At 37.7% G+C, this 22843-nt stretch overlaps 1 protein-coding gene across 1 annotated transcript; it reads left to right on the forward strand.

Moving 5' to 3' along the window:
* The first annotated feature begins 687 nt into the window (after positions 1–687).
* LOC147478567 (callose synthase 7-like) lies at positions 688–22435 on the forward strand. The gene is given in 44 exon segments (XM_086584650.1): positions 688–1123; positions 1813–1913; positions 2107–2219; positions 2375–2462; positions 2574–2684; positions 2792–2950; positions 3786–3875; positions 3986–4077; positions 4198–4321; positions 4473–4607; positions 4718–4794; positions 4942–5029; positions 6049–6171; positions 6259–6376; positions 7133–7461; positions 8356–8408; positions 8494–8554; positions 8945–9026; positions 9132–9181; positions 9262–9348; positions 9577–9681; positions 10520–10614; positions 10699–10780; positions 10890–11053; positions 11231–11354; positions 11468–11571; positions 11652–11763; positions 11859–12010; positions 17288–17397; positions 17489–17599; positions 17702–17770; positions 17951–17970; positions 17972–18107; positions 18110–18158; positions 18294–18405; positions 18593–18715; positions 18803–18921; positions 19075–19158; positions 19533–19645; positions 19719–19948; positions 20190–20987; positions 21077–21127; positions 21586–21771; positions 22013–22435. Coding segments are annotated over 44 exon segments (5781 nt in total). The 5' UTR covers positions 688–912; the 3' UTR covers positions 22253–22435.
* Positions 22436–22843: the final 408 nt, after the last annotated feature.

The raw sequence follows: 22843 nt of genomic DNA on the forward strand, positions 1-22843 counted from the left end.
CGACGCCAAGCAATTTTGAATTCGGTTATATCTCAAAAAAAGTTGACGTAATTGACGCCGTGAAAAAGGACGCAAATTAATTAATATTTATTTTTATTTTATATAAATTAAACATTAAAAACTAAATTAAATGTATCAACATTCATAAATTCAAAACTATTAAAGATAAATAGCCACAAAATTAAGTTTAATATTTCCTAATCAAACTTTAAAAACATGTTATAAGTCTTAACAAAAACAAAAAATGAAAAAATTGAGTTTTTTAATATTATTTTGATTTATTTTTTATTTTTTTAGGTCAAAATCCGCGTCCTGACCATATTAAATTAGGATCTAGGTTTTCAATGGCTCCTAATATTAGTGAGCATAAAATCTCAAATTAGCATAAATTCTGGGGCAGAAGACAAACCACCAATGTCAAAATCTCTAGTAACTCACATACCAGAACTCTGAAATTTAACATTAATAAACAAAGAAAAAGAAACAACATCACTAATAAGCACTACTACTAAAATCACAATCTTAAAAGCAAAGCTAATCTTAAAAGTAAAGTTAAACATCAAAGAAACAAACAAAAAAAAAAAAAAGCATTATTTTTTGTTAGATAGCTAGCCCCTCAAAACCTTTCCCTCCCATTTTCTTTTCCCACTTCTCTATGTCATCTTTTCTGTTGCCAACAGTATTTAAAAGTAAAATAAAGCAGATACCTCATTTCTCTTACTTCCTCATTCCTTACTTGTTTCAAGAGAAAACCGAAAGCCCCACTAAACCCCACCATTCAAACAAAGCATCAAATCACGCACACTTCACTTCTTTAAACATGTCCTCTTTTCTCATTCTTTCTTCCATTTTCAACTCAAACAACAACAACAACAACAACAAAGAAGCCAAACAACTGTTTCTAAGCCAGAAATGGCCAGTACAAGTGGTACTGCTAGAGGTGGTGATGCTGGTCTTCCTAGGGTACTTTCTAGGAGGATGACTAGAATGCCTACTATGCTTGATGCCCCTGATAAAGAACCTGTTGATAGTGAGCTTGTTCCTTCTTCTCTAGCTGAAATTGCACCCATTCTTCGTGTTGCTAATGAAATCGAGGCTGAGAACCCCAGGGTTGCTTATTTATGTAAGAAAGTTTCATTCTTTTTTGTATTTACACTTTGTTTTAGTTAAATGCAATTGACTTAGATAGAAGTAAAATGAATATTGCCTAGGGTGAAACATAGCGAGGTGTGTGTGTATCATTGGTGTTAAGAGATAATGTCATTATACTTTGAGTTGGAGGTCATTGATGATTTAACCACATTTGCATTTGGAATTCCTAATTGGTGCAAAGTGCAAACTATGTTTGGTTTTAGCAGTTCAGTTCTGTTAGATTTAATTAAGCTTATGAGCATAGACAGTAGGATGACAGTTGATAGACTACATAACTGTGGCTTTTAATTCCAACATATGCCTCCTGAATAGATTTCTCCTTTGGTGACACATTTGCACTTTCTGTCAACTTACTGATTCTGAACTTTTGTATTAGAGGAACTCTTATATTCGATGTGTTTTAGGGAATTTTCTTAGAACTCGTTGAATTGTGGAATTTAAGGTCAGCACTATTATTCTGTAAGAAAAATGGAGTGTTTGAAATTCCCCTATTTACATGTTATAAGCCATCTTAATAGTTAAAATCTGATATTTGACATTTCTTTCTTAATAAATTTAAACCTATTATGGAAGTGGAAAAAAAGATATTTTATTTTTTTGAAGTTTTTATTAGCATACTTACTTGAAACACTTACACACTTTCTACCTGTGTTCAAATAGGTCGATTTCATGCGTTTGAGAAGGCTCATAAACTGGATCCTACATCATCTGGACGCGGTGTTCGTCAGTTCAAGACCTATCTCTTACATAAACTAGAAAAGGTTCGTCAGTTCAAGACCATTATTTGTTAAAATACTATACTTGTTGTCAGAAAAAGATTGGAAACTCTGGATACACAAGTTCTGAGCTTACTTTACCCTTTTATTCAGGAAACTATGTACTCATTTTTTTTTCATTTTATTGTGTAACATTTTTAGCTTATAGTATGTCATCATTGTGTTTCCTTGCTGCCAGGAAGAAGTGGAAACACATCCTAAGCTTGCGAAAAATGATCCGAGAGAAATCCAGAAATTTTATCAGATTTTCTATGAATCAAGAATCAGGGATGACACACATAAAAGAAAACCGTTAGTCTTGCTTTGAACCAATGCCTTGCTCAGATTATCATTTCATTTTACTTTTAACTGTTGTTGAAAGTTGTAACGAAAGTTTTATATGATGAGACCCCCGCCCCCCCTTTTGTTTTCTTATATTTATATACTTTTATTTGTGCAACGTGTAGTGAAGAGATGGCTAAGCTCTATCAGATGGCATCGGTATTATATGATGTGCTCAAAACTGTAGTACCCGATGGGAGAGTCGAAGAGGAGGTTTGATTTGTGGAATGCTATTATCAGTCTACATTCTTTCAGTGCATTGACTGGTTTTCTGAGAGTAGGAATTCCTTGTAGTTGACGATTAATTGATGCTGCAATTTTCAGGTGAACCGGTATGCACGAGAAGTTGAGAAGAAAAAGGAGCATTATACACCCTATAATATTCTTCCCTTGGATGCATTAGGAACTCCACCGGCAATAATGGAACTTCCTGAGGTTAGATGTATATAATACATATAGCTCCACATAAACTTTTTATGTATTACGTTTAATGTTCTAGTTTGAAACCACTTTGCTTCATTTTATTTTCACTGGAATTCTAGATTAAAGCTGCTCTTAATGCTCTACGTAAAGTGAATAACCTTCCAAAGCCAATGGTCCAGTCAACAAATAATGGTCAAGATAGCAGTTCAAGGCCTGAGGAAGGGAGCAAACCTGTTAATGATTTGCTTGATTGGCTCTGGTTAACTTTTGGCTTTCAGGTAAGCGGTAACATATATTCACTATCCTTGTAATTTTCTGCTGTGGTCTGTAACTTCTTTAGTTTGCTCTTTTGTTATTAACTTATTAATATATTTTGTTATATTTGTAAGCTTTCTGTTGTATAAAACATTATATTTGCTAATATTAGACTTGAAAGATGTTGACATGATAGTAGTGGAGCCTTGCGGGTGCATGTGCTTCTGTTTGGGGAGGGGATCTCCCATCTCAGGAACTTGCGTACATTTTTATTTTTATTTTTTGTTAAAGGTAATTGATTCATTATTGAAAATGAGAAGAATAAAAAATGTTACAAGAAAGGAAAGGAACTAGCGAGTAGGGACTGTGAAGAAGTTAGATGGGTGTTTATATGACACCATATCTATTAAATCATGTCCTGAATCTATAATAGGTAGTGTCCTGGTTCAGGATCTTGCGTACATGTTTTGATGAATAAATAATGCTGACATATTTTGAATTTCTAAGTGAGATAGCTAATTCAGGCGAACTCATGGTGTTATCATGAGTTGTCGGGTTTTACCCTCGCAGCCACAGTTTGTTAGATTAGATAGTCTGGCATAGATTTTCCAAAGCATTAGACGACTAGACCTAGTCACCCATGAAACCGTTTACTGATAATCTTCTGAGGTTTTGGCATAAGGTCCACTGGAAATATTCTACCTATAGGTTGCATGTTTTTGTTCGTGAGTAAGGTGGATAGTAGTGTTCACTCCTCTATCTCGGATCACCAAAATTTATCTTTTTTTTTAATATCATTTTGTTTGCTCAAACTTACTTCATTTTCTCTGTGTGCTGTCTTGAAATGTCTGGATGAAGAAAGGAAATGTAGCGAACCAGAGGGAGCACTTAATATTGCTACTTGCAAATGTTGGAATAAGGAATAAAGCACATGAAGCCTATGAGCAGGTACATTTTCTCTGTTCCGCTGGTAGATCTTAATCTTTCAGTTCATTCGTTTAACAGTTCCTATTTGCATCTAATATAAGATATAAGATTGGTGTAACTTATTGCTTCAGCTGGACAGTCACACTGTGATTCATCTGACGGATAAAATCTTCAAGAATTATCGTTCATGGTGTGCATATTTGCATTGCAAATCAAATCTCAAGTAAGTCAAATTGCTGTAAACAGTACCAACAGCTTCACTGTGGCGAAGAAATTAAATAATTAAAGTTTCTAAATTAAGTTTAAGAAAGAGAGGATGTCATTAATAATGGGATCTTTGTAGGTTCCCAGGTAATGCTGACCGCCAGCAGTTGGAGCTTCTTTATATTGCACTTTATCTTCTTATCTGGGGTGAAGCCTCAAATATAAGATTCATGCCTGAATGTCTTTGCTATATCTTCCACAATGTATGTTCCTCTCTTTCTTTTATTCTTCAATAACTATAGATACCCCCCCCCCAGGTGAATAGCTTCAGCAAAGTTTCACGCTAACCCTTACATTGTTGATTTCGTTATGACCCTGGATCGTATCAACTGTTTCTCTTTTCCTTTTAATCAGATGGCAAATGAGCTTCATGGAATTTTATACAGCAATGTGCATTCTGTTAGTGGAGGAACATTCCAGCCAGCACATCACGGTGAAGAATCATTTCTGCGAGAAGTTATAAGACCTATTTATCAGGTCTTGCGTAAGGTGAACAATCTTCAACCAGTTCATACCTATTTTATGTCCCAATATTGGTTTGTTGAGCAAAACGGCAGCCACAATCCAATAGCTAAAGCAGGCTTTCTTGCGTGAAAAAGGAAACTCGAAGAAACAAAGGAGGCACTGCTAGTCATTCAAAGTGGAGAAATTATGATGATCTGAACGAATATTTCTGGTAATGTTTCCATTGTCATTTTGGTCACGTTATTTTGGAGTAGTTACGACAGACCTAAGTTTGAAACCTGTTTCACCACCTATCAAAGAATAAAAGAATGAAATGGCTTTATGTGGTAACAGATATGGTCACCTTTACACTTTTCAGGTCTGATAAATGCTTTAAGTTGGGATGGCCGATGAAACCTGAAGCAGATTTTTTTGTGCACTCGGATGATATACGTCAGAAAGATGAGGTTTATTATATAATTTTAATGCCTATTATGATATTTTGCAGAAAATTTTGGTTCCATCTTTGGCTTGGTACTGTGTGTTGCTTCAATATTTTCAAATGTGAATATGTACTTATATACATAATATGATGAATTAGATATGTCATTCGATCAAAGTATTTCTGAGGAAAAAACCAGTTGGTTTTGGTCTATATAGTATAAATAAGCATATTACCCTCTTTTAAAATAATTATCCCGAAATGTGGAACCTCCAACACTATATGGGGCCATTTCGGAAAATTAAGCACAAGTTCTTCTGGTTGAAATTACCAGTTGGTTGTGATTTCTAAAGTTGAAAATTAGTTTGCCAAAAATTGTGTGCAAACACATTTTTCCAAATCCTGTTGTGTTGAAATCAACAGACCTATCTTAATCTTTAATGAATGGATTGCATAGATCTTCCCTAGTCAAAGGCACATGAAGTGTCCGTCCACTTCAACATGTTTCATTTGTCTTGTGACACAATTTTAAGCACTGCTTATTCCAGTCACTACACTACTTTACAAGATCTGTGGGTGAGTAGGTGACGCCAATGTGGATCTGTCGAAGAAGGGATCTCAAACTTTGTTGTTCCTTCACTCAGTCTTCATGACTGGGTATACAGCCTCACCTTGGGATCTAGCAACCACAAATCATTCTTCTTTGGACAACTTAGAAATTCACCTCCAACAGAGGTGCAGAAATTGAGATTTATTATAACAAAAAATTAGATGGACAAAAATAAAATTAAACAAAACTTTGGGTTACAACATGTAGCATGTTATTTGGTCTTAGTGAAAAGTTTAGATCCTCCTCCCTTGGCAATGATGAGTGGGAGAATACAATGTTACTCATAACCTGTGAAACATACTTGCTGAGGTATCCAGAGTATTCCACGAAAATTAACTTCTTTCTCCTAATTTGAATGATATGCCTGTAGTTGTACGCATAATACAGTTCTTCCACAAGGGATCGTTCTAATACTATAATAAATTTTACTGCAGCATCTTAGCCAAGTTCCAGCTGGAAAGAGGAAGCCTAAGACAAATTTTGTTGAAGTCCGCACGTTTTGGCATCTTTTCAGGAGTTTTGATCGGATGTGGATATTTTTCATTTTAGCTTTACAGGTTAGGCAAAGAAATTAAGATGAACCTGATAAATACATTTCCAAGTGTGTGGAAGACAACTGCAATGTAACTTGGGTTCGTTTTCAGGCTATGATCATCATTGCATGGAGTCCTTCAGGATCTCTTGCAGCTTTATTTGATGAAGACGTCTTTAAAAGTGTTATGAGTATATTCATAACTTGGGCTATACTCAATTTTTTGCAAGGTAATTCATTGTTTATAAGTATGTTTCTGATATTTGTAGTAGTAACTATGCAATGTACCATACGTATAATTTATTTGTAGGGCCATGTTACACTTCTTGCACACTATGTAGCTATTAATTAGTATGATAATAACCAGTCCAAGGACTTGCATCTCAATTTGGATTATTGCTCCACTGACCTGCCTTAGTTTGTAGTTCAAATTACCAATTCAGTCCTGGGATTACCTCTGCATAATTGCTATGCGACCTATTAAAGGTGGGCATCCAAGTGATCCAACTTAAAACCCATTGGTGATTAGTGGAGAGGCCCCAAGACTTATATACTTTTATGCGCGGCTTAACATATCTCATGTGGGACTAAACATCTCAACACGCCCCCTCACGTTTCTCAGCAGCCTACGCTTGTTGTTTTCACGTCCGCTTGTTGCTTTGAAGCTTCCTTCGTGCATGAGCAAAGCCTCCCTCTTCTCGACCAGCGTGTGCCATTACATGAGCCTAACACGTGACCAAACATACTTGGGTTACGTGGAGTAAACAACAAGGCCTTTTGGGCCAAATACAATATCCCACTCTTATACCATATTGAAGATAGGCATCCAACTTAAAACCAATTGGTGATAATTGGAGAGACCCCAAGACATATATACTTTTATGCGTGGCTTAACATATCTCATGTGGGACAAAACATCTCAACACGACCAACACTTGGTTGTTTGTTTTTATTCCTACTTATGATTTTTTTTGCTTATTGTGCAGCTACTTTAGACCTAATTCTCAGTATCAAAGCTTGGGGGAGTTTGAGATATACTCAAATTCTTCGGTACCTCCTCAAGTTTGCAGTTGCAGCTGCATGGGCTGTTGTCCTACCTATAGGTTATACCAGTTCTGTGCAGAATCCTACAGGAATAGTCAAATACTTCAATGATTGGATTGATTGGCGTAATCAGTCATTTTATAGTTATGCTATTGCACTTTATTTGATGCCCAATGTACTGGCTGCGATACTGTTCGTCCTTCCACCTCTGCGTAGACACATGGAGCGATCTAATTGGCGAATTGTTGTGTTTCTTTTGTGGTGGGCGCAGGTAAGCATGTCTTGCATATCTTTACTCTTGATGAGTGGTGGTTTCTTTTTCTTTTTGGTGCGCATGGTGATCGTTGTGATTTCTTTTTATTTTTCATAATAGCATTGTTTCTTGCCTATTGTTTTATGCACCAAGATCCTTGTGAGAGATGAATCTTAGATTCATATGTAGTTAAGCTAATAAAAAATATAAGGAAAATTAAATTTGGTTTTTGCTAGATGTTTAAAAAGAACTACAGATGATTTAAATAGATCAAAACTAACTAAATTTGGTAAACCAATCCAAATAGAAATCAATTAAAAACTTATTAGAAGACTCTAAAGTTTGTTTTTTAGTTCTCATGATTGCATCTTTTCTCACATTCCCCCTCTGCATCTTTTCTCACAACCCCCCACAATGGCATGGTAAGTGAGTTTCTGCATGAGATTGTGTTTCACGATATATCGAGAAGATGTTAATGAAGAACACCAAATAGCTTCTGCTCAATCAACTATCATGGCATAGGCCATAGAAATATGAAGACTTGTCTAGTCTTAGAAATGTTTCCGGACTCAACTTAAGCTCCTTTGCCTCAGTTGTTGGCCAGCCTCTTCTTGGTCTTACATTTCTCAATGCGACTGCATAGAGGGCTTAGTCAATGGTATTAGCTTGGTTTGGGTTTTCATTCAACCCAATGATTTTTTTTTTTGTAAGTTGTGCTAATCCAATACTTTACACGAATGATCTAAGATTCAAGACCTTCATGCAACAAAACCATTAGATAAATCATAGATGTATTTCCACAAAATACTTTGCACAGGTGTGAGGTGGATGAATTGATTTATCTGATCTGATAGATTATCTGGAACTATTAAGTCAGTGAAATTTAAGATCTTGCTGTTACTGTTTGCACAGCCTAAATTATATGTGGGAAGAGGAATGCACGAGGATATGTTCTCACTTCTCAAGTAAGAAAGCTTCAGGTTTTATTTTTCATCTTACGAATATTAGGCTGTGATAGCCCTCATTAATAGGATGTTTTGATATGCTCAGGTATACTCTATTCTGGATCTTGTTGCTAATAAGTAAGCTGTCATTCAGCTACTATGTCGAGGTGATTTTTTCTCCTTGCATCTTTTTAATGACTAATTCAAATGACTGTAATTATTATTTTAGTCATCAAAGAAAGATAATAACTTTTAGTATAAAGAATATGGACTAATCTAGTGGTTCATGGAATCAGTCACTACAAAGTAGAACACTTAGCATAGCTAGAATAGGTTATTATTTGATTATGGGCCATTGGAACTGGAAATGGGGAAAATTGAGCGGTCATTGTTCCTTGCTCTCAAAGAAGTCCATTTAAACCTAAGTTTAGGTATAGCTCGGATATTTTAGTAGGAAACCTATTTAAAAGTTTTATTCTGATTAAAATATCGTTTAACAGATATATGAATGACATTCATTATTTTTTACGCTTAACTGTTTAACTCTTTGCAAGTAGATATATCCTTTGATTGAACCAACAAAGTTGATCATGGGCCTCCCGATCACTAACTATGAGTGGCATGAGTTTTTTCCCAATGGTACATTTTTTTCCCTTTCTGCATATCAGGACCATCTGTTGCTTTTCGAGTTTCCGTTGACTGGAATATTCCTGTACTAATAAAAAAAAGCTTATACTAATGCAGTAACACACAATATCGGCGTTGTCATTGCTATATGGGCTCCAATTGTCTTGGTAAGCCGTCCTTAATATTATATGTGGAATGAAATATTGATCTGTTAATGTTGTTTTTAAGTTTCTCTGTTGGCACCCAGGTCTATTTCATGGATACACAGATATGGTATGCTATCTTTTCCACAATATGTGGTGGCGTTCATGGAGCCTTCAACCACTTGGGTGAGGTTAGTGAGTTTCTGTTTGACGACATAGGATAAGGAAGTCACAAGATCATTAGTATTGGTACATGATGAATCTATATATTTAGCACTCGATATCTACTTAACTGAAGGCTTCTCTCTTTTTTTTCCTATCGCTATAACAAATTTTAATTTGTAATTCTTGACAAACAAATGAAGTGGTGAAGGGGTATAATCTTTTCTGTTTGTGATAATGTTGTTTTCTGCCCTTAGATACGCACACTTGGGATGTTGAGATCCAGATTTGAGGCTGTGCCTATAGCGTTCAGTGAACATCTTGTACCGTCTTCAAAAGAGGAATCTAAAAGGAGGCACAAGGTAATACTGAAAATATATTCTTGCAACACTAACCCAATTACAAGTCATTTCATTTTTGTGTGATCCCAGTTTTTGAAAGTTTAGGCACATTTGATTTCTATATATGGGCAACCTTGTTTGGAAACCATCCTCTGATCTCTATGTGCTCATAAAAGATGACTTTAGAGCTTCATTTTGGAGATGATCTCCTCACCATGGAGTCGATTCTCACGAAAAAGCGGCCGATTGTAACATTCCATGACGGCTACTCCAAATAAACTTTTCCTGTAATTCACCATGTTGGAAGACATCATCTATGTTCAATAGATAAAAGTTCAATCATAACAAACAACACGGAAGCAAACTCAAGTCTTGTCATTGAACAGAAAGTGTTAAGAATACTCCGTGCCAGACGTATGGTGATTACTTTTTGCGACTTAGCATGTCTTCAGGCATTAGATAAACCCATCATTATCATACTTAATGGGCTGTACTCATTGACGTCCCACAATCATCTTCCCAAGTGTGGAATTTGATGACGTAGATCCCAAGTTGATGACATAACTCATTGCCTTATTGATGGTCAGTTTCTAATCAGAACAGGATGAACTTGTCTAAGAGAGGTATGTGTAGAAACAACAGCAGAAGAAAGGGCGAAATGTACAGAAAGATTGAGAAATACAGTGAATGGAACAAAATTACCAATGGGATGTTGAGTCTAGCTTGTTGCTTGCAATAGGCACAAGCAATTTCTACACACACAACATGACACAACAGATATACAATATTTTCTAGTTGATATTATAGTTGGATGCTAACATTATGTTATTTTGATGACCGTTATACTCTATCACAATAGGATGACACATGGCAAAGGAAGAACATTGCCAAATTTTCCCAGGTCTGGAATGAATTTATCAACTGCCTGCGAACAGAGGATTTGATCAATGATAGGTTGGGAGTGGTTCTTGATTAAAGACAATATATAATGATTTCGTGATACTGTCAGCTTTCTCTTAATTCTTTTCTTTTGTTTAGGGAGAAGGACTTGTTGCTTGTACCATATTCTTCAAGTGATGTATCGGTTGTCCAATGGCCTCCTTTTTTACTTGCGAGTAAGGTACATCTCTCTCTCTCTCTCTCTCTCTCTCTCATATCCAATTATTTGATGTCTTTGACCAGGCTTTGATTTTTTCACTTCCTATGGCGCATTTTGTCTTCATTATTAGATACCCATCGCACTAGATATGGCAAAAGATATTAAGGGAAGAGAGGACGCTTACTTATTTAAAAAGATTAAGAATGACGATTACATGAATTCGGCAGTGATGGAATGCTATGAAACATTAAGGGACATACTGTATGGCCTTCTGGATGACAGTGGAGATAAATTGTAAGTAAAGTTTTGTCTTCTTAGTACTGTGTTCAGTAGATTAGCGACAAAAAAAGTACTGTGTTCAGTATATTTTGACGCTGCTAAGCGTACTCAAAACTGCACACTTTCAGTGATGAGGGCAAGGTCTTGGTTTATTATCTCTGTTGTATAACTTCTTTTTGCTCCAATTTCTAGGATTGTTAGGCAAATATGTCATGAAGTAGATGCTAGCATCGATGAGGGAAGATTTTTGCGTGATTTCCGGATGAGTGAGTTGCCTCAGCTCAACAATAAGTTGGAGAAACTTCTAAACCTATTGGTAATATTCTTGGCTCAAAATTGTACTTATATCTTAGCTTGGCATTGCCTGATGGGACAAGCCTTGAACTTAATGATTGTCAGTTATATGTACTTAAGAGCTATTGTTGACAGAAAAGCGATCATGATGATATTGAGAATTACAAGGCGCAAATTATCAATGTCCTTCAGGATATTATGGAGATTATAACTCAGGATGTCATGACCAATGGGCACATGTAAGTTAATGTTGTGGTAATCCTTAATTCTTAACACTGTGAACTTTCATAACCTCTATATGGTGTACTTTTGTATGTAGAATCTTGGAAAAATCTCACCAGCACAAGCAGGAAAATCAGACCGAGAAAAAAGAAGAGAAGTTTCGAAAGCTAAACCTTGACCTTACACACAATAGATCCTGGATGGAGAAGGTTATATTATATTCATGGGATAGTTCAAACTCTTTTGCATACTCTTCCGTTTGCTAAGATTTTTTTATCCTCCTTTGGGATTAATTTTCATGCAGGTAAAAAGACTTTATTTGCTTTTGACTGTAAAAGAGTCTGCAATAAATGTTCCTATGAATTTGGAAGCTCGTCGTCGGATTACTTTCTTTGCGAACTCTTTGTTTATGAATATGCCAAGTGCTCCAAAAGTTCGTAACATGCTATCTTTCAGGTTAGGTTCTATGAGACTAAATCCAACAATTCTGATGCTACATTAGTGTAATGAATTTTGTTTTTCTTTAATGCTTATTTATCAATTGTCTCTAGAGTCATGCTATATTTTCCGGGAGGCGGGATTGACCACCAAATAATAACATTTTCACATAAATGCTTTCTTTTTCTTTTTTCTTTTTTAAATTTCATCAACAACGAAAATGGAATCTGGAGTTGAGAGTATAATAGTCAGATTGGATAAAGTAGATTTGATAACAGGTTCTTTATGGACATTTATAAGGTTTGGGTTTTGGGTTTGGGTTTGGTTGATTAGTTTGTAGTTGGACACATGATATGATGTACTATCACCATTAAACTTATTAAATCTACTTATTAAAAGGTACAAATGAAATTTTTAATCACTTAGGACACAGAAATGAAACTATCTGTCTTTCTATTTGTAGAAAGAGAGACAGTAAAAGTTAGGTCTCAAAGTAAGACCCATCTTCTATTTATAATAACAGAGTTACAGTGTACATAGGTTGGGCCCAAGTATAGGCCCAATAGGACTAATATTACAATACTCCCCTCAAGCCGGTGCATCCAATAGACCCGGCTTTGCCAATGGAAGAAAAATTATCGACAATCACATTATTTAGTCCTAACAAAGGACGGAGACAATCCCAAAGATGAACTTTCTCCCCGCAGAAAATGCACATCAATCTCTATGTTTCTTATCCGCTCATGTAGGGTGAATCGAAGTTAAATGGATGGCGGCTTGATTGTCCGCGGTGAAATTGGATGATCCGTGATGCAAAACCAAGCTCTCCCAAAATAGATCGCGAACCACATAATCTCACAAGTGCCCAAAGCCGGAGGCACGATACTGACTTCTTGATGATCCGGAGACAACAGATTTTAAGGTGATTCCCACGAAAAGCAATAAGCTTCTGGTAGTGGAACGACTGTCAATAGAACCTCCATAATCAGAATCAGTGTAGCATTCTAAGGGACCCTGTGAACCGGCTGCATAGAAGAGACCTAAGCCAGGGCAAGACTTTAGGTACTTCAGAATATGCTCCACTGCATCCATATGAGATTGACGTGGAGCATGCATGAACTGACTAACTCTGCTCTCACAGATAGGCAATGTCCGGTCTAGTATTAACTAGATAAATAAGGCGTCCAACAAGGCGCTGATAAGCTGATGGATCTGACAATAATGGTCCATCGACTGCAACTAACCGGCTGTTAGGCACCATAGGAGTAGAAACTGGTCGACAACCCAAAGATCCCCTGATCGTCGAAGATCTAAACATACTTTTCGTTGAGATAAAGAGATTCCTTACGAACAATCTCAATGCCAAGAAAGTAACGTCATGGGACCCAAGTTTTAACCTCAAAAGACTTCCCCCTTAATTTGTACAATGCCCGATGCATCGCCTCCTCGGAATAATAATGTCGTCCACATATACAAGCGGATAAGTCGTTTTCCGCTAACAACAAACAATGTATGGTCCGAAAGGGCACACGTAAATCCATATCAGAGCACAACCTGTTTGAATCCTCTTGAACCAGGCTCGTGGTGATCGCTTAAGCCCATATAAGGACTTCACGGAGTCGACAAACTTTCTAAGATACTCCCCTCACCACGAAAGCCCGGTGGGGGATCCATGTAAATCGTCTCGGCCGGATCTCCGCGTGAAGGAAGGCATTCTTCACATCCAACCGATGAAGAGGCCAATCATAAGAGGCGACCGAAATAAGAAGTCGAGCAGATTTTAACTTCTGGGAGCAAAGGTCGCACTAAAGTCACGCCCAGTTTTAGCAACCAAACGGGCCTTATATCGTTCAACCGTACCATCCGCCAAGTACTTCATCAGAAAACCCATTTGCATCCAACAGTAAGGTAAAGCAACCATTTCCCAAAGTCCGATTACGCTCGAGGGTTCTCGACCTGCATATAATTTCGGATCCGACAGAGCCTCGAAAAACGATCGCGGTATCCGAATAGGGAAACCGGTCGATATGTCCGATAGGAAGCGATACACCCCGATAAGAGACAAAGCTATGCGAATAGGATGGTTAGTGGGAAAAACCGTATTTGTCCGGGGGATGCCCGGTCCCGGAAGGAAATCGAGGGGCTCAACAACGGAGAATCAACAGATAGCAATCATAGGGAGTCAACATAGGAGCAATCCACGATGGGTAGATCACTAGAAGGTGAAGGAATGTTACCCGAAAGTAGTGGGCGAGCATGAGCATGAGCATGAGCATGAGGAGAAGCGACGGCAATATATACACCTGTAAAGGTTTAGTAGGAGGGACCACCAAAGGAGAGTATTAAAGACGGAATAGGATAAACAAATGGAAGACGCCTCCTGCAAGGAGAGAAAATTCCCTGCCATGTATAAGGACCAAAATATGCACTATGCTTTCGACAAATGTGACATCCAAGGTATGATAGAGGCGACGACTTTAACAACGATACCCTCGACATAGGGGAATACCCTAGAAAAGACACAATCAATGGATTTATCATCCAATTTGGTTCGCGTGAGCCTTTTATCATGAACATAGCAAACACGACCAAACACCCGGGGAATAATGGGAAACGTAACACGGTAGGGTATACAACTTGCGGAGGGGCCTTTACCATTAAGAACTCTTTGTCGCGGTTTCGGTAGAAACGGTAAGAACCGCGATAATGCCGATGGGATCGAGGAACATGCATACCTTGCAACAAACACCGAACTACATCCATAAGACTCGATTTTTTTCGTTCGCCAACAACACCATTTTGCTTCGGTGTATAAGGACAGTCGATTCTTTGAAGGATACCCCTTTGTTAAGGCGGGCGACAAATTCGTTGAAAACATACTCCTTCGCATTATCGGACCGAAGTCCGCGAACCACGATATTGAACCGAAGTTTTAATGAGTTGGAGAAACGAAATAGGGAGAACTTCCGATTTTTCTTGGCAAATAGATCCAAGTACACCGAAAGTATGGTCATCTATAAAGGTCACGTAGTACCTATGGCCGAGAGGGTAGTCAAAGAAAGGGCCCCAAACATCCGTATGAATCACATCAAACATACAAGGAGATCTAGAAAGGCGAGGAATATAAGAATTACGCACATGTTTAGACAAAGAACAAGTATCACAATGAAAAAGAGTATTTTTGCATGCTTTTATTAATTCGTTACATAGATACTTGAAGTTGACATGGCCCAACCGAAGCATGCCAACTTTTCAAAAGACTTCAGTGAGAAAACAAATAACGGCCCCGACATGCAGCAAACACACTAGCATGCAAACTATCGTGGAAAGTCGTGGGACAAGGGGGATCTCCAAAGTAGTATAGTCCCGCGATGCTCATAGCCCCCGCCAAAAATCTGCTTCGCTTCGAAAGATAACAAGAATGGGGTAAGAAAACAATGAATTGATAATCTTTATACGACTAATAACGAAAGTTGTAAGACCGACTTTAAAGAGATAGCGGGGGATAATCGAACCACCTTTACGGGTAATAGTGGTGTATGAGCCATCCATGGCGGACATGATGTGAAAAGGGTGTGCTATCGACAATAATCTAGACTCACGGTCGTATGATCATTTGCCCTTTAATCAAGGACCCAACCGGATGGAGGCGGGAACGAATATGGAACGCAAAGTTGTACTGTGGCGGCGATCATGGCGGAAGTACTAGATGTCCCCCACGTTGACATAGCATGCATAAGCCGATCAATCGTTTTGGGTAAAAGTCCCGGAATCCTCGAAACCCCCCGAATGATGACTACCGAAATATCGCCAATAGCTGCAATTTTGTTGCCTCCTAAGCCCCTTCTTGGGGCGAAGCTCTGGATGCAACTGATAGCAACTATCAATAAGGTGGCCACTGCCCTTGCAATGATCGCAAAAGCGTCCACGAGTGTTCCCGGATGGAACAGTAGAACGAAAGCCAACAGAAGACCCCTGGGGTCGAGTAGTAGCAACAAACGCCATCTGATCAGCAGAAGACGGTGCATCAGAAACCACTGGAGAAGAAGTAATCCGAACACGACGCTCATGTTTCTCAATAATGGCATACGCCTCACCAAGAGATGGAAGAGGTGCAGTATTGAGAACTTGAGTGCGAATGGCTTCAAAATCAGAGTGAAGACCAATAAGGAACTGATGAACTCTCTGTTTTCTCCTCACTTACAAGAGCGCCCATAATAGTAGGTGTCATACCAAAATATTGGATAGGGAAGTGTAAGTGAAAGCTCCTCCCGCTTCTTCAAGTACCCAAAGTAAGCTAAGATAGAAAGAGCCCCTGTAAAATTTCGCACCCAACTCACGGTAGAGCTCATAAATTCAACCTCATTGTTCGTAGTAGCATACATTTCGGAGAGAGCAGCCCACAAACCATCAACATCTCATAAAAAGGTAAACATCTCATAGACATCGGGCTCCATAGAGTTGAACAACCAACTTAGAATCATACATTGGTCATGGACCAACTATTTTGGTATATTAATTGGACAAATCATCTTGTTGGGAACAAGCCAATCCATCTTCCCTTTGGCCCCCAAAAATAAGCGAAAACGTAACGAGCCCAAGAGTGGAAATTCCGCCCATTAAGAAGAGCTAAGTAATTTTCTTCGGGCAGAAGAGAAATTATTCAACAAGGAGACATCATCCGTACCTTTAGAGTCGTTATCCGTCATGATAAGGGATATAGTGCAAAGAATAGTACCTTGATGTGAGAAAAAAAGTTATAATCGCCGAAACCCGCCGGAAAAAATGTGATAAACGCCGAAACCTACCGGAAAACTGTGATAAACGCCGAAACCTACCGGAAAAAACAGTAGGAGGCAGCACAAGAAATGAGTTCACTGGCACAGGTCAGGCGCAATATCGTCGCCCCCGGGCGGGGAAGAAGGAAGGGGGGGCGGCTGGGTGGTGACTAGGGTTTGATCTCCTTACTTCTCTCTTCCTGTTTTTTTCTGATACCATGTAGAAAGAGAGACAGTAAAAGTTAGGTCTCAAAGTAAGACCCATCACTATTCTCCTTTTTATTTTTTGAACTTCAAAATAACTTCGCATTTGTCTTATGGGAGAGCAGGTCATTGATGACTACCTTGTATACTTTTGAACAAGTCCATGTGTAGAGAAATAGTTTCCAAACATAATCTCTGGACTGTGGTTCTATGTCATAAAAACATTGATTACCAATCTACCATCAAGTGATGTAAATCTTTTTTTCTTTCCTTTTTTCTCCTTTTTCCTCCCCTCTCCTTGTTCTATTTTTAGTGTTTTGACTCCATACTACAAAGAAGATGTTCTCTACTCAGAGGAAGAACTTAACTTGGAAAATGAGGATGGAATATCAACTTTGTTTTACCTTCAGAAGATATATCCTGGTACGTATTGACGCCCAAACTTGATTTATCCTTTTCCTTCTTTTTTCTGTAATCGGTATAAATTGTTTGTTCTCTACCATAAAAAAATTAGATGAGTGGAGCAATTTTATAGAACGTACAAAAGATGATAATGACCCTAAAGAACAGGTGGATTTAGTTCGTCAGTGGGTATCTTACAGGGGGCAGACACTTTTTAGAACAGGTTTGGCTTTACAAAGCACTTTCAGCTCTTTTCTCTAACAATATCTGTACAATATGTTACTTATTGTATACATCATCTTACCGTAGTTTTTCTCTGTTTCAGTGCGGAGGATGATGTATTATAGGCAGGCACTAGAGCTTCAATGTTTCCTAGATATGGCTGAAGATCCTGGTACGCCACCATTCCCACAGATTTATCTGCTAGCTCTTACATATATGTGTCTCTAACTTGAAGTCGAATAAATTTAACATATATTCTTCTGTATGACTTAATTGAGTAGAAAAAGTTTACCTTTCTTTGTACTTTTAACAATGGATTAACCAAAGAGTATTCTTCTTCTCCTTTCTCTAGAAATTTTTGGTGGCTACCGTGGCCACCGTGGCCACCGTCCCAGTTGATATAAATCATCGGGAAGAAATGCCTTTTGCAATCCGTTCTCAAGCCGTGGCTGATATGAAGTTCACCTACGTTGTTTCCTGTCAGGTCTATGGTGCCCAGAAGAAATCTAACTAAAAAGAGATCAGAGTTGTTACCAAAACATTCTCAGTCTCATGTTAATGTATGCTACATAATTGTTAATTAATGTGCATAAAATTTATGTATTTCTAGGTAACATAATGTAACCAGAGATTAGGTGCAATCCTGTTGTTTGACTCAAGATCATTCCACTTTCTCTTTCCTCGAAATTGGACAGGTATCCATCACTTCGTGTCGCTTACATAGATGAGAGAGAAGAGACTGTTGGTGGGAAATCTGAAAAGTTATACTACTCTGTTCTTGTTAAAGGAGGAGATAAGTTCGACGAGGTATGGCACTCGGAAAACCGTCAATGCAAGTTACTTGAGAAATATTTGGCTTATATCAAGATTTAGTTTGAGAAGTATTTGGCTTATTTAAAAGATTTGTTCGTTTGAACTCTGAAGTATTAGGCATATATCAAGATTTGTTTGGTATGTGTGTATTTCACTGTGATGGATTGGTTTTGAATTTCAGGAAGTCTACCGTATCAAGCTCCCTGGTCGTCCAACAGATATTGGTGAAGGGAAACCTGAAAATCAAAATCATGCCATTGTATTCACTCGTGGGGAAGCACTTCAGACCATAGACATGAATCAGGCATTATTCTATTTCATTCCTCAATTAGTCAACATATTTATGTATCTGTGTTATTAATTGTCCATTTGTCCTATACTCTATTTTCAGGATAATTACATTGAAGAAGCTTTTAAAATGAGGAACGTTTTGGAGGAGCTTCTGAAATCTCATCGTGGTGATCGGAAACCCACCATCTTGGGTCTGCGAGAGCATATTTTTACTGGAAGGCTAGTTTTAACATAATTGCAGCATCATTTAGTGGTTTCAAGAGTTTTGAGTTTGTATTGTAACTAATTGAGTGTAAAACTGTGAATCAGTATATCTTTCAATCCTTAATATTATCTATTTGCTGATATAGTCCATTTTGGTTCTTTCAACAGTGTTTCATCACTTGCTTGGTTCATGTCTAATCAGGAAACGAGTTTCGTTACTATTGGCCAGCGGATATTAGCCAGTCCTCTTAGGTATATTTATCATTATTTTTTTCCAGGATATGTAGGGACTGATTATTTCTATGTAACATATACTATATTGTTGGTGCTAAGTTCTAGCTTTTTATAGTTGGTAGATAAGTTTCACGCAGTGGAGAGTTATTATTTTCGTGTTACCAGATTACTTCAAATTTATAGATGTAAAAGTTTGACTTTCCATTTTTAGTAATATTAGGTGTAATATTTACTTCCTAAAGTGGTAAGCTCCCGCAGGAAGACCTTTTTGTGTTTCTGTCAAGCTTCAGAGTTTGAATAACATTAGTTTCTTAAAGAGCCTGTAAAATTGATTTTCCTATGTAGGATCTCCATATGTGATTCCCTGATTATTGTTTACTTCTATCTTGCAGAGTCCGATTTCATTATGGACATCCTGATGTCTTTGACAGAATCTTTCACATAACAAGGGGAGGCATTAGCAAAGCTTCAAAAATTATTAATTTAAGTGAAGATATATTTTCAGGTAGGTTAAGGTTTCTCTAAACTAGTATTGATTACCATTAAAAATCAGACGATTAATAGTGGAAACTTTACAGGGTTTAATTCAACACTGCGTGGGGGATATGTAACTCATCATGAGTATATGCAAGTGGGAAAGGGACGAGATGTGGGAATGAATCAAATTTCACAGTTCGAAGCGAAGGTAGCAAATGGTAATGGAGAGCAGACACTTAGCCGTGATGTTTATCGCTTGGGGCGCCGCTTTGACTTCTATAGAATGTTATCATTCTACTTTACCACAGTTGGTTTCTACTTTAGTAGCATGGTACACGCCGAATACACTTTCTTCTTAAGACTACAGTATTTTTTTTATTTCATAATTAGAATATTTAGAAGATGATTAGATCTGATACTTAGAAGTCTGTATTAGTAGGGTAATTGTAATGTTTCTCTGGTATTCTGGAATGCTACGCCTTCTACGTGGAAACATTCCTCATGCAGTCATGCTTTAACATTTTTGAGAAAATTTTGTTGTAAGCTTTATTTCAGCATCTACTATGTTTCAGGTTACGGTGCTTACTGTGTATGTATTCCTATATGGGCGTCTATATTTGGTTCTGAGTGGTCTAGAAAGGGCTGTTCTCGAGGATCCAAGTGTTCGCGATAGCAAGGCTCTTGAAGCGGCTCTGGCTACCCAGTCAGTCTTTCAGCTGGGCTTATTACTGGTCCTTCCCATGGTTATGGAAATTGGACTAGAAAGAGGGTTCCGTACTGCCTTGGGTGAATTTATAATCATGCAGCTGCAACTGGCCTCTGTGTTCTTCACGTTCCAGCTTGGCACAAAAGCACATTATTTTGGTAGGACAATATTGCATGGAGGTTCAAAATACAGAGCAACTGGTCGAGGATTTGTTGTGTTTCATGCAAAGTTCGCTGATAATTATAGGCTTTACTCACGGAGTCATTTCGTCAAGGGATTGGAACTCATGATTCTATTAATTGTGTACCAAGTTTATGGAAACGCTTACCGCAGTTCAAATCTGTACTTATTTGTCACATTCTCCATGTGGTTCTTGGTTGCTTCCTGGTTGTTTGCCCCTTTTGTTTTTAATCCTTCCGGCTTTGAGTGGCAAAAGACTGTGGACGACTGGACAGATTGGAAAAGGTGGATGGGTAACATCGGTGGTATTGGTATCCAACCTGATAGAAGTTGGGAGTCCTGGTGGGATTCAGAACAGGAACACCTCAAATATACAGATATCAGGGTCGTGTGCTAGAAATTATCCTGGCCTGTCGCTTTCTTGATCTATCAATACGGGATTGTGTACCACCTTAACATAGCCCACCATGTCAAAAGTATACTGGTATGGTTGCGTTTCATCAGTTATGCTACTCTAAATCATATGTATAATATTTTACTGGACCTCATCACATTTTACTGTTTATTTTTCAGGTTTATGGACTTTCTTGGCTTGTCATGGCAACTGTGCTGCTGGTTCTTAAGGTAATGACATTCACAACCGTGAACTGTGTACTATGTTAAATGGGTATCCACAATTAAACATGAACTGTGGACTATATTAAAACTTAAGAGGGCATCCACTTTCAAGGACTTAATGTGTCAGTTATCGTGTTGGAGCACGAGTCAGAACATGTCAAAATAATTGAATTTGTGTATCTAGAAATCAGCATGTCTGACTCATCATATAAGTCAGAAACAGAGACACTGTTGTGCCTTTGTTGCATTTCCTTTGGAAAATGTTCTGGTTAGAGTTGGCCTTTGTCTTATATATGCGCTTACGTGCAGGGAATCACACAGCCAACCCTATCTATCCCTTTTGTCATACTACTGGTGTAAAGATATATGTATTTACAACCATTACTTAGTTTTTTGCTTCTAAAATGTTGGTTCCTCCCACTTAAGTCTGATGCCATGGAATTATTTTCTCTCTTTCCATTCAGATGGTTTCAATGGGTAGACGAAGATTTGGCACCGACTTCCAGCTAATGTTTAGAATCCTCAAAGGACTTCTATTTCTAGGCTTCATATCTGTCATGACCGTCTTATTTGTAGTTTGTGGCCTCACTATCTCAGACGTGTTTGCAGCGATACTTTGTTTCATGCCCACAGGGTGGGCCTTTATTCTCGTAAGTGATATTCTTCACCTAATTAATTCTAAGATAGGGACGTAAATGGTATTCACTATTTAGGTTTCGAAATGGCTGGTCCATGCAATCCTATATTTTTAAAATTATGTGGAACATGACAAATGGTTCAAGTAGTAGAATGTCCAGTTCTGTGTTTGCAAAGTTATTTTTCCATCATTCTTGTTTACACTTCAAACTCGTTCATCAGTATTGATTCTTTTTCTTTTTTCTTCTCTTAAAGATTGGGCAAGCATGCAGATCCTTGCTGAAGTATATAGGATTCTGGGAATCGATAAAAGAACTAGCACGAGCCTATGAGTATGTGATGGGGCTCCTAATCTTCATGCCTATAGTCATACTGTCATGGTTCCCCTTTGTATCAGAGTTTCAAACTCGCTTGCTCTTCAACCAAGCATTCAGTAGAGGTCTACAGATCTCAATGATTCTTGCTGGGAAGAATCAGAGGGCAGCATCCACCTGAGCCGAAATTTTCATTCCACAGTTTTTTCCAGGCCTTGTACATTTCTCATTCTTTGACAGTGTTTATTCCTGTCACAATTTTTCTAATTAAATAGTAATTCTTGGGGATAACTTAAATTATTCTTTTTGTATTTATGATCTGATGATTTTTATTTGTACTTTATTAACCGAATGCATTCCCAGTCATAGCAGAACTTCTTTTAGTTGTGTATTAAGTATTAACTAAAATCTGAATATAGTGATGAGAAGCCTGAGCCAAATTTCTGCCACTGGTAAATGGTAATTGGTTGGTCTAAAGTCTAAACTGAGATTATTTAAAAGTAGCTAAAAGTTTAAAGGCACATTATGGCCAAGTCAAAATGTATCCAGCATATAGAAATGAAAAACATATGAGAGTAACATTAAAATTTAAAAGTGTTTCGAGTACAAGTAATTGTGTACTTCATCTTTAACTGATTTATAAAGAAAAGTGACTGAAACAGAATTGTGATCTAGCTAGTGATGGACACAATTATACTGGAGATATTATTGTCCAACTCTTGGATTCTACAGGTAAAAAAACTTGTATGTATAGTCAATTTTATGATAATCA

Source organism: Coptis chinensis, chromosome 9 (genome assembly GCF_015680905.1).
Source record: "Coptis chinensis isolate HL-2020 chromosome 9, ASM1568090v1, whole genome shotgun sequence".
Taxonomy (NCBI): Eukaryota; Viridiplantae; Streptophyta; class Magnoliopsida; order Ranunculales; family Ranunculaceae; genus Coptis; species Coptis chinensis.